The sequence below is a fragment of the Glycine soja genome, chromosome 14, assembly GCF_004193775.1.
Source record: "Glycine soja cultivar W05 chromosome 14, ASM419377v2, whole genome shotgun sequence".
In the NCBI taxonomy this organism is placed as follows: domain Eukaryota; kingdom Viridiplantae; phylum Streptophyta; class Magnoliopsida; order Fabales; family Fabaceae; genus Glycine; species Glycine soja.
The window spans coordinates 11,249,822-11,263,864 of NC_041015.1; the positions used below are offsets into that span (position 1 = coordinate 11,249,822).

The 14,043-nt window shown below is 36.0% G+C and overlaps 1 protein-coding gene across 1 annotated transcript; it reads left to right on the forward strand.

Annotated features, from left to right (window-relative positions):
- Positions 1-836: 836 nt before the first annotated feature.
- On the forward strand, positions 837-8,150 carry LOC114385173 (ubiquitin carboxyl-terminal hydrolase 18-like). The gene is made up of 11 exons (XM_028345176.1): positions 837-1,299; positions 1,722-1,935; positions 2,549-2,637; positions 2,741-2,826; positions 2,905-3,067; positions 3,202-3,325; positions 4,327-4,484; positions 5,348-5,432; positions 5,698-5,910; positions 6,028-6,089; positions 7,150-8,150. Exons 1-11 carry the CDS (start codon positions 1,031-1,033, stop codon positions 7,874-7,876), a joined length of 2,190 nt encoding a protein of 729 aa, XP_028200977.1. The 5' UTR covers positions 837-1,030; the 3' UTR covers positions 7,877-8,150.
- Positions 8,151-14,043: the final 5,893 nt, after the last annotated feature.

The following is a 14,043-nucleotide window of genomic DNA, read 5'->3' on the forward strand; positions in this document are numbered from 1 at the left end:
ATTGCTAAAGCATATGGAATCCTACTCATGTGATCCCTTTCATCTAATGTAGTAGGGCACTATCCCTTGGAAAAGTATATGCCATGTGACAGACAAGAAACCTTTTAATTTCTTAATCCCCACGTACCCTTCATATAAATAAATAATGAAGATTAAAATATGTTTAATTCCTACTAAATAACTAAATCTTGTATTTGTTTATTGATAAATTTTTTCTTTACATTGAGTCCCTAATAAAATAATAATTTTGTTTTTTTTGTCATTGACACTTTTCTTAGTTCATAATAAATTAACCAATTTTGTTTTTATTCCATGATATTCTTTTCCACTTTGTTATTAATATTTTTCAAAATAAATAATAAAAAATAAATTTTTTTACCAGAAAATAAACATAAAATTTGTTAATTTATCATAAACATTAAAGTGTCAAGAATAAAAAATACTTTATTTTATTTTATCAAGAAGTAAAAATGAGTTTTTTTTATTATAGAGTAAATATAAAATTTAAATATTTAAGTATCAGGAACTTTTAGCTAATAATCAATAACAATCTTTTAATTAAATTAAATTTGATAATTTTACCTCGCTTTTTTTTTTTTCTGCTTTATTAAGTTGTTATCACGCTTTTCTTTCTCTCTCCCACGATCATTCCCATATGATATGATAGGGCAATAGGGTATTCATTGTTTAAAGTATGACATTAAAGGAAAGTGAGAAGAAAAAAAATACTGTTATCTTATATTATCATATAGTAGTATCATATATTATATTATATTACTACATAATATTATAATTATATAATATATTATATTAATTATTATATATATTAACGAGTTTACGAAAGTTCCTGGTACGAAGCAACAGAGATTCAGGAGGAGCCAGAGTGAGTGATACAGAGAAAGAAGAAAGATTTAAAATTGGAAGAGGAACAATTGGAAGGAGAAAACCCTAATTGGAGGATGTGATTTATTGCATAATCGATGGAAAAACCCTAGATTCGGAGCAGGGGGCGCAATCGACGACGCCGTAGATGCTTGTTGCGGTTGGAGCGTCGTGGGATCTGAATTGGTTCCTGCAATTGTTGCTCTCCGTCATCGTCGTGGCCATTGGGGTTCACTACTTCGTCAAGGTCACCGCTTCCAAATACTTCTTGGTCGACGCCAATTTCGAAGGGGACCACCACCACGCCCTCGCCACCGACGCCATGCCCGGTGCCCTCGCTGCCGCCGATCCTCTCTGTGCCGTCTGCGCCACGCCAGCCCCTAAGAAGTGCTCGCGCTGCAAAGCCGTTAGATATTGGTATGGTACCTTCCTTCAATCATCAATGTGATTGTGATCGTTATGATTATGAGGAGTTTTATTAATTGATTGATTGATTGATTAATTAATTAATGTATTTATTTAATGTTATGGTAATTTAGAGAATGGTGCTTCTTTTGGTAGTATTTTTGATTCGTAGGTAGCTGAGGTTTTACAATAACTCATACTCGCTATCCAACCAATTGAGCTAGACCCCCTTCGTCTTCTTGTGGTAGTTTTTGGTTGTTACTTGTTGGTTAATTAAGTCTTGGTGTGAAATGAATTCTGGGTTTGCTAATGAAATTGACGAGTTTATTTATTTATTTTCTTAAAAGAAATTTGGTGGGAATAGTAAGTGTTTGTTTTTAAATGGGTAAGAAGGGGATGGCTGAATTTAATTTGCATTTGTGTGGATTTTGCAGTTCGCAAGCATGTCAGCAGTCTCACTGGATGTCTGGGCATAAGACAGTGTGCAAGGATTTTCGTGAGACCAGTGCAAGAAGCTCGGCTCAGAATGGGGTAATTAATCGTGGGTTTAAGGCTTCTGCTGCTGGGGGTAAAAGCTTATCAACGATTGCGCTGATACCTGGCTGTGGAGCAGGAGCAATTTCCAGGCCAATCAAGCAGGCTAAAGATGTAATTTTCTATAATGGAAGTGTTAAATAATTTCGTGTTATGGGCTTTTCTTATTGCGGGTAGTGAGAGGGAAAGGGAAACTTTGAGTGCTAGATTTTGTTGCCTTGAGATGATGTGCCAAAAAGCATGCACCTTAGTGAAGAAAAATACTAATACATGTGGCTATTTTTCATTAGTCTTCCTTATTTCCAATTTGCAAAACAGTAAGCTACTTGCTGCAAAGGGGCCTGGAAGACTGAAGTTGTTAGTTTTATTATTTTACCCCTTAGCATCATGATTAGAATGTTAAATTGTTGGGCTTTTTGAACTTTTTTTTTTGTTATAATCGATCAGTTATCGATCAGAGGTATGTCTCCCCTGAACTTCATAAAGCACCAGTGCCGTGCTCTTGATTTTTGTTTTGGGGTCTTAGACCCTTGAATTGGAAGTCACATTGGAATGACTTGCTCTTTAGTCTTTACTCATCAGGCAGCTCCTCAATCAGCTCAGGGTGCTGACCCTTTCTAGTGCCTTGCCTCAGTGTCGTTGAGTCTCTGACATTATTTTGTTTACAGGCTAAATCTGATATATTTTCTCACCTGCGCATTAAAATTATATGCTTTGTCTTGTTCAGGTTCTTTTTTCTTACGATGAATTTGTCAAGTTTTTCAACTGGGACAAGCCAGGATTTCCTCCTTGTGGACTCTTGAATTGTGGAAACAGGTTTGCCCTTTTTCACGACTGAGCTTCAGCTTTATTGCTCTATCTGTGATAATAGTGATAAGAGGATATGGAAAGTAATTTTCATTTATTGCAAATTTTTTAGTTGCTTTGCAAATGTGGTTCTTCAGTGCCTCTCATTCACAAAGCCACTTGTCGCCTACTTGTTGGAGAAGGGCCACCGTAGAGAATGTAATGTCATAACTCTGACCTTGTTTTGCTGGATGTCAACTATTATTCATGCTTATGTTGTTGTTGTTGGTTCTTCAGGCAGTTGTAATGATTGGTGCTTCCTATGTGAATTTGAAAATCATGTTGAAAGAACAAGGCTAAGTTCACAGGCATTTTCTCCCATGAATATTCTCTCTCGTTTGCCTAATATTGGTGGTACACTGGGCTATGGAAGACAAGAGGATGCTCATGAGTTCATGAGGTTTGTTTTTCCTTGCAATGTTATCGTTTCACTTTTTTTAGTGAATTGTTTTGAATGATGTCTAGATCTTACATTGTGTTTGGTAAGATGTAGAAGGTAAGTTTTTTGTTTTTTTTTTCAATACCTTTTTGTAGGTTTTCCATTGATACTATGCAATCTGTTTGCCTTGATGAATTTGGTGGAGAAAAAGCTGTCCCTCCTAACCTTCAGGAGACCACCCTTATTCAACACATTTTTGGTGGTCGTCTTCAATCTGAGGTTAGACATCTAATCAGACTGAAATAAACATTTCTTGTTAGAATGAATGCCTTTCTATTGTTTCATTACAAATATAATGTAAATAGAGACTAATGATTAATTTGTCATGGGATTATTAAGTGAAACTTGCTGTGTTTTTTTGCCTATCTTTGAACTTTATAAGTTAGTCTGACTAAATGCTAAGACTCCAAATCATCCAACTCTATTTAAGGTTGGACTATGGAGAGTAACCTAATATTCTATTTGATTTCTATTTTCAAGAACAATTTTATGTTTTTAGAAATAATAAATATTAATAAAACCTGTTAGAATGAATGTTTTCTGGTCTTAATTTTTGTAAGCAGTTAACAGGATACATGTGTCAACAAGAAGAATACAATTACAGTAGTTTATGGTTTGGAAAAAATAAAAAAGCATTAATTTATGGAAATTTTGTAAATTTGTAACTAGCATGATGGCTGTCAAATCTGGATTCATAAAAATATTGTGTATCCAGGTTTCATGAATCGTGATCAATAATTGAAGATGCATCTATATATTGGCATTTCAAAGTTGAAGGTAATAAAGGGAAATATAAACTTCAAATTAGATCAAGATTCAAGTTGTAGCAGTCTCAATGACAGAAAGGGGGAAAAAACAGTGACTGCATAAATTCAGCTTTATAGCCCATTAAATAAACCAAAAAATTAAGCGTCTCACTATTTCCTATTCCAAATGCATAATCTAATGATCATCATTCTTCATCCCCACAATTAATGCCATTTAGTTCATCCTTACGGAAATGCTGTGGTACTTTCTGTTATTCCAATGTTTGTGTGTCTGTGATAGTGACATGGCAAATTCTTTGAAAGATAATTGTTCTGCAGCACTCTAATGGAAGAAGCCTTTTCAGTTTACTAGGGAATAACACGCTTATAAAATGTTATAAAATGCATTTTGTTATTTTGATACTGACATGGATGTGACCATATGTCTTATTCTTTTTTCTTGTGAAACTATAGGTGATTTGCACAAAATGTAATAAGATTTCAAATCAGTATGAAAATATGATGGACTTGACAGTTGAAATTCATGGAGATGCTGCTTCCTTGGAGGAATGTCTAGACCAGTTTACTGCCAGGGAGCGGCTTGATGGGGAAAATATGTATAAATGTGAGGGGTAAGGATGCTCTTCCTATTGAAAGATACTTGTACCATAACAATGTTTAATATCACATTAAATATTGTTTCTTCACCATTGATGTCAGCATCCCTTAAAAATAATATTTAGTTATAATAACTGTTTTTGTAGTTTGATTAATTGAATGTAGAGGATTACATGATGTTTTTAGATTATGAATTGAAATGGAAAGCATCCCTCTTCCCTCTAGGAAGAAAATTAAGTTCACGAAGATGTTCTGTAGTGGTAAACCATGAATGGTAACAATGTAATGAATTAATAATATTATTAGCTTCAAAACTCAATTCCAATAATATAGTCACTATATTAGTCTCATGTGCTTAAAGTTGACCATAGCCCTTAATTTTGACGACCAAGATATCAAGGCTGTTAAGACTATAGGCCTTCTATAAAAATTTTGTAATATGATAGAAACTTTTTGTACTGACCCCTGTCCCCTTAAAATGATACAAACTGATAATTTTACTGTACAAACATTTATTGGATTCAATTATGTATGTTATGCGTTCAAGTTATCCATTTTTTTGGTTTAGCTTTTATTAAAGAATTTGGAAGGTGGTGATTATACAGTATATCCTGTCAAGTCATGGTACTTAAGTTGATGTATGAAAATGGCTTTGTAGTTTTCTGGCTGTAGCAAAATATGTTTTGCTTGAGAATGAACCATAAAATTTATCCTTAATTTAGCAGTTGCTTTTGGTCTGATTATGCCAGATTTCTTATTTATTTGGCCGGAATCAAGTTTTATCAATGAAAATAGAATGCAAACATTTGCTTTTGATAATGCATTTTTGCTGTTAGGAAGATCCTGCTCTTAAACAAGTTTTCCTGCTGCTTGTCAGGTGCAAGGATTATGTCAAAGCATGGAAACGCCTTACTGTGAAATGCGCTCCAAATATTCTTACAATTGCCTTGAAAAGATTTCAGGTATTGGTAATTTGATCTAGACTGCCTGGCTAAGTTGTCATGCTATAAGTTGTTTAAACTTTAGATATCAATTGTATAATTTCTAGTACTTTCCCATCATGTGCTTCATGTGATATGAATTGTATGGATATGGATTTAGCATGATTATATACCATACTTGATTTTAATCCCTACTAGTATATAAAACCATGAAAGGCTTGTATGCATTGTGAGCTATTCTTATCATGTTTTCTCATTTCTTTATTTTGGTGTTGTGTACATGCAGAGTGGGAGGTTTGGAAAACTTAACAAGAGAATATCCTTCCCTGAGACTTTAAATCTTAGCCCTTATATGAGTGAAGCTGGAGATGGATCTGATATTTATAAGCTATACGGTGTTGTAGTACATATTGATATGCTAAATGCTTCATTTTTTGGTCATTACATCTGTTACATCAAAGATTTCCAGGGAAACTGGTATAGGATTGATGACTGGAAGGTAGATTTCTTTGTCTCCCGATACAAGTTGTAATATTTTTCTTTTTAGTCTCTAAGTACCCTGTATAATGTGCTTGAACTGTCAGTATCCTCATTTGTGTTGCATGACATTTCTCAGGTTATGACTGTGGAGGTGGAAGAGGTACTTTCTCAGGGAGCATACATGCTCTTGTATAGCAGGTATTCCTTTGATTATGTGCTGAAGAGGCTAATGCTCACTTATTTCTCTCTCTCACACAGTATTTGTGCTTCCTATTTTCACTTCTGCTGCCTGAATGATGTTTCCCAATTAGCTGGTTCTGTTAACATTGTGTTGAGAGCTTGTGAGTACAACTTTGAGTGTCTTTGCCTTTGGTAGGTGGTTTTATGACTAACATGGCCTGTGTTGGATTGTTTGGTCTTTGGAATCATGGAACATGGCAACTGTTAGAACACCAGCTCTACCTTTTTATATGGAGTAAATTATCAAATCACTCATTTTAGTCCTTGAAATTATGAAGAAAACAAAAGTAGTCTCTCAAATTGACAGCTAGTGATTATTGAAGCAAACAAATACCTGATGTTAGGATCTGTCAACTTTAATGTGCATTAGTAAATCTGGTCCCTAACATCTGGGACCAAATTGACTGGTGGTTGTCAAATTCAAGGAACAAATTGATTGATGTGGTAATGTTAGTGACAAAATTTTGACCTAGGATGCAATTTTGGGACCTAATTGATAGGCTGTTGTTAAAGTTAGGGAGGGATGTAATTTGGTTATTTATAATATTTAAGGACTGGATTTGTTTGGTGCCAATTTCATAGATTAGTTGATGATTTAGATACATCTCCCAGAGAAAGATTAAGTTCTGGTCTTTTTTCTTTGTTAAGCTTCATCTTTCATTGTACTCTGTCATGGCCTTTTCTTTGTTTTACATGGGCAACCTGATGTCTTGGTGATAAATTCAGTTTTATCTAGTTTGCTTAGATAATTTGAGATTGGGTGTGTAGTTTTGCATTTCGATGTGTGTAGTGGCATTTGCTCCGATTTCTAGGTGTGATTCCTAATTTTTGGAACTGAAGTTGGTTTGCACCTATTGATAACTGGTTATTTGAACCTATGACCTATCTTTATGAGGTTTGATGATATGAATGATTCCAATAATTGATGTGTCAAATGCATGTAACTTTTTAATAGTAATATTTGTCAATTTCTTTCTGAGAAAAGTGGTAAAGCATTGCTCAATTTGATCCTGGGCAGGTGTAGTGCCCGGCCATCAGGCCTTCAAATTCAAACTAGTGAATCTTCAGGGATAGCAGAAGTTCAAACAGAAGTGGAAGTGGAGCCTGGACAAACTGAACAAGATGAATGCCTCTCAAATATGAAGGCTTTGACTTGTAGTAGAGGTTCTGAGGTTTTGCCATCTGATGTTAGTCCAGAATTGAAGGTTTCTTCCAGCTATGACTGTGAGTCTTTTGCTGGATTGAACTCACCAGTCAAAAGAGAACAGTTTAATGATGTGGACATGATGGATGTTGATTCAACTGGTATTGTGAATGAGATTTCTTGTGGTGCTGTTGAATCATCTTATGTGCCCATTTCTCAAACAGACAGTGATTTGGGGGATGTAGATATGGGCAGATCATTAGAAGAGACTTCAGGCTGCAAGGAAGAGCAAGATGATACTGATATGGTTAGTTCTGGTCTTTGTTCGGGTCCACCAAATGACAATTCCTTTGATAAGCACCCTTCCGTTTCACGTGATCATCAAAACATGGAAGAAGATTCAGAACATATCGATGTGGTTAACTGCAAGTTGATTACAGCCAAAGATAATGCATGCTATTCTAATGGATATGTCAGTGCAAATGAGCCTTCAATTCCAGTTGAAGACGCAGGCTCACAAATTTCTGGCATCAGTTCTTTTCCCACTGAAAATGACAAAGGAAATGGAATTAAGAAAGTGGAAATATCAGCCGACATCTAGATGCAGCTATTTTTGTTATCTCTTCATATCATTTAATTATCCCATCATCGAAAAAGGTGGTGAGTTGGGAAATTTTTGTCCGGGGTTTCATTATTTGCAGGACCTTGGATCTTATTTCTAACATTTTTAGATGGATATCCTATTTTAATTTTACTGATAGAATACAAGTCCTTTGTCCTTATATCCTCCCTCCAATCTTGTACATACGAGAAACATAATTCTTCCAAGTTGCTGTGGACCTCCATTGTCGGGTTGGTTTAATCATTTTGACTAATATTTTTTTCCCAAGATTTTAACCATATATATATATATATATATATATATATATATGTATATATTAAAATTCAATGTTTATTAAATTAATTAGTTACACGCAAACGTTGTTATATGTAATTGATGACACGAGTTTAAAATGAGCATAATGTTAAACTTAATCGTGTGGCATCTTCCTACATTTTAACAATCTCAACCTACACCATTTGTACATTCCAAGTTAGGTAACCTGGAATATAAAACCTTCATTTCGGATTAACCTTTGGGAGTTGCTAGGTGCATCCAGCAATATTGTTGGTGCACCCAGCAATTTATTGAAACTATCATTTTACCCTTCATTAAAAAAGTTTAAAATATTTAAATAGTTTTCTTCTCCTCTCTCGGAATCACTCAGCCACTTCTTCTTTCTTCTGCTTTTCTTCCTTTGCTTACCTCTTCCGCGAGCCTTCTCCTCCACCGCGAGCCCACCTGCTGCTTCTTTCGGTTGGACGCCATTTCCGTTCGAGGTAGGTGTCCCTAATCTTCCCTTTGCTTTTATTATGCACTGTAGTTGTAGCATTTAGGGTAGGTTAGAAGAACCTTAGGTTAGGGGAACCTTAGGGTAGAAGACGAGAGCAGGAGACGCCGGAAAAAATGGGGAAATGGCTGACGGCGGAGTCTTCCGGAAGTTCCGGAAGAACCTTTTCCGGAAAGTTTCCGGAAGAAGTGTTCTTCCGGAAGTAACCAAACGTCTTCCGGAAGAACACTTCTTCCGGAAGACTCCCGGAAAAGGTTCTTCCGGGAACTTTCCGGAAGAAGTGGTTCATCCGGAAGAATTTCGGAAGACGCCCTCTTCCGGAAGAACTTTCAAATTTCCGGAAGACCTTTTCGGAAGAATCACTTCTTCCGGAATGTTTCCGGAAGAACCACTTCTTCCGGAAGTGGTTTTTTTGTTTTTTTTTTTTGCTTTTTATTTTTTTTTTAATTTTTTTAAACAGAAATTGTTTTGTTTTTTTTAAAATGAATTATTGTATTTATTTTGGTTATTTTGTTTTTTAGATTTTATGAAAAATGAGGTTTGGGTTTTTGATGTGATGTTTTTTTTATAATTTAAATTGTGTATTTTTACTAAATATTAATTTGTAAATTATTTGTTTTATTACAAATGAAGTATTTTATTTTCTAAAAAAATTGTGGATGTTTACTAAATAATTTTTTTTACATTAGTTGTTTAATTTTTTTTTAAAATTAAGTTGTGGATGTTTAGTAATGAATTATTTTTATATTAGTTGTGTTTTTTTTTTTATAAATGAAGTTGTTTATTTATTTTTTTTAAAAAAATTAACTTGTGGATGTTTACTAAGTAATTTAGTTGTGTTTTTTTTTAGAAATGAAGTTTCTTATTTTTTTTTTAAATTAAGAGTTGGATGTTTACTAATTAATTTTTTTTACATTAGTTGTGTTTTTTTTTATAAATGAAGTTGTTTAATTTTTTTTAAAAAATTAAGTTGTGGATGTTTAGTAATGAATTATTTTTATATTAGTTGTGTTTTTTTTTTATAAATGAAGTTGTTTATTTTTTTTTAAAAAAAATTAACTTGTGGATGTTTACTAAGTAATTTAGTTGTGTTTTTTTTTAGAAATGAAGTTTCTTATTTTTTTTTAAATTAAGAGTTGGATGTTTACTAATTAATTTTTTTTACATTAGTTGTGTTTTTTTTTATAAATGAAGTTGTTTAATTTTTTTTTAAAATTAAGTTGTGGATGTTTAGTAATGAATTATTTTTATATTAGTTGTGTTTTTTTTTATAAACGAAGTTGTTTAATTTTTTTTTAAAATTAAGTTGTGCATGTTTATTAATATTTTTTTTTACATTAGTTGTTTTTTTTTTATAAATGAAGTTGTTTAATTTTTTTTTAAATTAGGTTGTGTATGTTTTAAAATAATTTGATTTAAGTTAGTCTTATTTGTTTATAAATAAAGTTGTTTTTTTATAAAGAAAATTGTGTATATTTTGACCGAAAAAAATACGTGTTCGACATGATTTACAGATCATGGCCAGAACACGAGGTTTAGGTCGTGCCATAGGTAGAGTTGTAGGCAGAGATAGACCTGCTGACGAGGATGCTGGCGATGTTCCCGAGAGGCGTAGCCCTACGGCCTCAGCCCGTAGGCTACGCGTTCATCAGATGACTACGGAGGGACGTAATATGGCTGAGGACGTCGCTGCCATGACTAATGATGTCCCTGAGCAGCCTACGGAGGCACCTGAGATGCGTGCGGACGCACAGGGTGCTGATAGTGGTGAGGGGTCAGATGGTGATGATGCTGCAGAGGGATTCCCTGGTGGTCCACGAGACCCGTCAGTGCTCACATCATTTGCCGAGCATGTTGCACATGCCGTGTGGAGTGGACAGGTATTTTAATTTGTTAATTATTTGCCATTGTTTATTTATTTGTTTATGATTAATTTTTTTTAATAATTGTATAATTTGTACTTCAAATCAGGAACGTCCTGATTTGAAGTTAGTGTCACATGGGAGGAAGGTGACACTGATTGGGAGGCCAGTGCCTGAGATTGAAGGCCTGGTGGCTGTCACAGGATTAAGTCCAGTGATAGATTGTTCAGTTATTACTGGCGATCCTGGACTTATATTCGCATTTTGTGGAGAGGTGACACAGTGAGACTAGCACCTTCCACCTTCCTGTAGGAGAGCTGACGATCACATTGGATGATGTGTCGTCAATCCTACATTTGCCCATCACTGGCGCCTTGCACAGTTTCCACGCCCTTTCTACGGAGGAGGCCATATTCTTGCTTACGGAATTGCTGGAAGTGTCTGCGGAGGAGGCCAGAGCGAAGACAGCACTCACACGTGGAGCATATGTACGATTAGGGTGGGTTCGAGACATATATGAGACCAGATGTCAGGCCCGATGGTGGATTGTCGCTGCTCGCGCTTATCTACTGCACCTTGTCGGTTGCACTCTTTTTGCTAATAAGAGTGCAACATACGTGCATGTGGTCTACCTTGACGCTTTCCGGGACCTCGCTCATAGTCATGGTTACGCTTGGGGGGTTGCGGCGCTGGTTCATATGTATGACCAGTTAGATGAGGCTTGTAGGACCATCACCCGACAGCTTGCGGGGTACTTGGCGCTACTTCAGGTAAATTTTGTGTTTATTAATATGTTAGGTTCGATTATGATTTAAACATGTTTTTATGTTATGTTAACCTCAATTATTGTGTAGTGCTGGATCTATGAGCACTTCCCTAGTGTGCACCAGTGCGTGACTGACGATACATACCAAGAGACGTCCCCACGTGCTTCCCGGTGGTTGACGTCGAAGGCGCACATGAAGGGCATCACAGGAGTACCCTACAGGGCACGTTGTGATGGTTTGACCGTCACAGATGTGTCCTGGTTGCCGTACACGGAGCATCGGGGTGTTAGGGCGTTTCAGGAGATTTCATCGTTCCAGGGTCAGCTCAGATGGGGTCTTATGATCGTCACAGTTCGACCGGAGAGGGTGGTACGCCAGTTCGGTTACATCCAGAGCATCCCTCCGCCGCCTCTTAGTGCACGATTGTCACACAATCAGATAGATGACATGTGGATGGAGTTTGCGGATCACTTACTACCTGCGGGTCAGCTTTGTCTAGTGCCTGGGCAGGTATCTGTGGATTACATTGAGTGGTTTTTCCGCATATCTCACCCTTTCATGACACCGACCCAGGCAGCTGACCAGCAGAGGGATGCACCAGCTGCAGACCCTGAGGACTACATACAGCCGCCCAGCCCCCAGGTTCCAGTGGCATTTGACCCCCCTCCACATGTGGTAAGATTATTTGCGCGTTTAATGTTTTATGAGTTGTTGTTTATTTTGAATTTCATAATAAATGTTTTTAATGACTTTGACAGGATGATTACGAGGGATATGAGGCGATTGCACAGAGGTTGGAGCGTGTGCTCAACCTTAGGATAGTCACTGCAGGCACAGAGTTATATGACATTATGCAGGACTGCCTGACGATCGCGAGAGGGGGACCCAGTGCTGATGGGACGATCTGGGCTCGTCAGAGACGCCGCACGGACCATTGATCATTGTATTTATTTTGTTGTGTTGTAGTTGACATGAATATTTGTAATTATTACAGTTTTTGTTTAATATAGTTGACGTGTTTTGCACAGTTTATTATTTATAATATAGTTTGTTATTCCGATTGTTTGTGGTCCTTAAGCGAAGTTTACGGTTGTTTTAAATTTATTTTTAAAAAAAGGGAACCTAGAATTATGAGTTTTGTTTGTAAGAATTACATAAAAAATAAAAGTTTTTAAAATGATTAATAATTCATAAGTGAACCCTTTTTCCATGTTCAAGTACCCATGTTTGTAAGAATTACATAAATGAACCCTTTTTCCATGTTTGTAAGAATTACATAAAAAACATAAGTTTTTAGAATCATGAGTTTTGTTTGTAAGAATTACATAAATGAATCCTTTTTTCATGTTCAAGCACCCATGTTTGGGATTTTTTTGCGTGGGTGTGCCAGTGCCCTGAGACAATGGAGGGCGGCCATTTGTCATGTTTGGACGTCAAAGAACCCAAAAAAAATAGTCCCGTTCCCCGGTTCCGTCAACTAACACGTGAAAACAAAGCCTCAAAATCCAAAAAAATAGGAAATGAACGCTTTTTACATGTTCAAGTACCCATGTTTGGGATTTTTTTGCGTGGGTGTGCCAGTGCCCTGAGACAATGGAGGGCGGCCATTTCTCATGTTTAGACGTCAAAGAACCCAAAAAAAATAGTTCTGTTCCCTGGTTCCGTCAACTAACACGTGAAAACAAAGCCTCAAAATCCAAAAAAATAGGAAATAAACCCTTTTTCCATGTTCAAGTACCCATGTTTGGGATTTTTTTACGTGGGTGTGCTAGTGCCCTGAGACAATGGAGGGCGGCCATTTCTCATGTTTGGACGTCAAAGAACCCAAAAAAAATAGTCGCGTTCCCCGGTTCCGTCAACTAACACGTCAAAACAAAGCCTAAAAATCCAAAAAAATAGGAAATGAACCCTTTTAACAATTAATTTTTTGGACCACTAAAACAACACATTCAACTTTATTATGGGAATTAAACACGCCATAAACAGATAAAGGTTACATTAACAAAAAAACAAAAAATTAAACATCACATTCAGTTGTTTAGCGACGTCCCACTGAACTCGTCTTCAACATATTTAGTAAAGACAGCTAAAATTTCTATTGGTCCATATTTTTTCCAGTAGTTAGATTGTACTAACACCTTCAGCAGTTCGGCGTTGGTGATCAGCTCATTTATTTCATATTTTATAATCGTATCTGAATACTCAAACCGAGCTGGTTGGCGGAAAAACAATCGTCTTACCGTTTGTGATTCGTGAATTCCAAGTGGGGGAATCCCTTTAGGTGCAACTTGCTTGATTAAATTCTTCAGTTCATCGATGGTACATGTTGAAGGAATTTGAAATTTCTTAGGATTTTTTCCTGTGTACGCGCATCCAACAAATTTGTTCTGCGTTGGCATGTTCCATTTGCCGTTGTAATACAGGATCGCGTCATGAATACGAGGCATAATGCGTTCAAGTAAGTTTATTATTCCATCTGGTGTTCTTCCAACGGTGCATAATAACTCAATCGGACCAACACAAGAAAATTGATCATTACACATTAACATTGTGTTGACATCGTCATCATTTATCAATTTGATACACTCAAAGCGAATTTGGAAGTAAACCCCAGTATCATTGTGAATAATCGATCCATTTGGATAAATGAAAGCCAACCTTGAGTTGACAATCGTCTAACTGCTAGTTTCTCCTAGAAATGCCATAGTTTGTGTATCAGTTGGGAGATTATTTGAAAGCAAGATAATG

Coding starts and splice junctions, on each gene's coding strand:
- LOC114385173 (XM_028345176.1), top strand. CDS start 1,031: ATGCTTGTTGCGGTTGGAGCGTCGTGGGATCTGAATTGGTTCCTGCAA. Junction 1,300..1,721: donor TGCAAAGCCGTTAGATATTG/GTATGGTACCTT, acceptor TGGATTTTGCAG/TTCGCAAGCATGTCAGCAGT. Junction 3,326..4,326: donor GTGGTCGTCTTCAATCTGAG/GTTAGACATCTA, acceptor GTGAAACTATAG/GTGATTTGCACAAAATGTAA.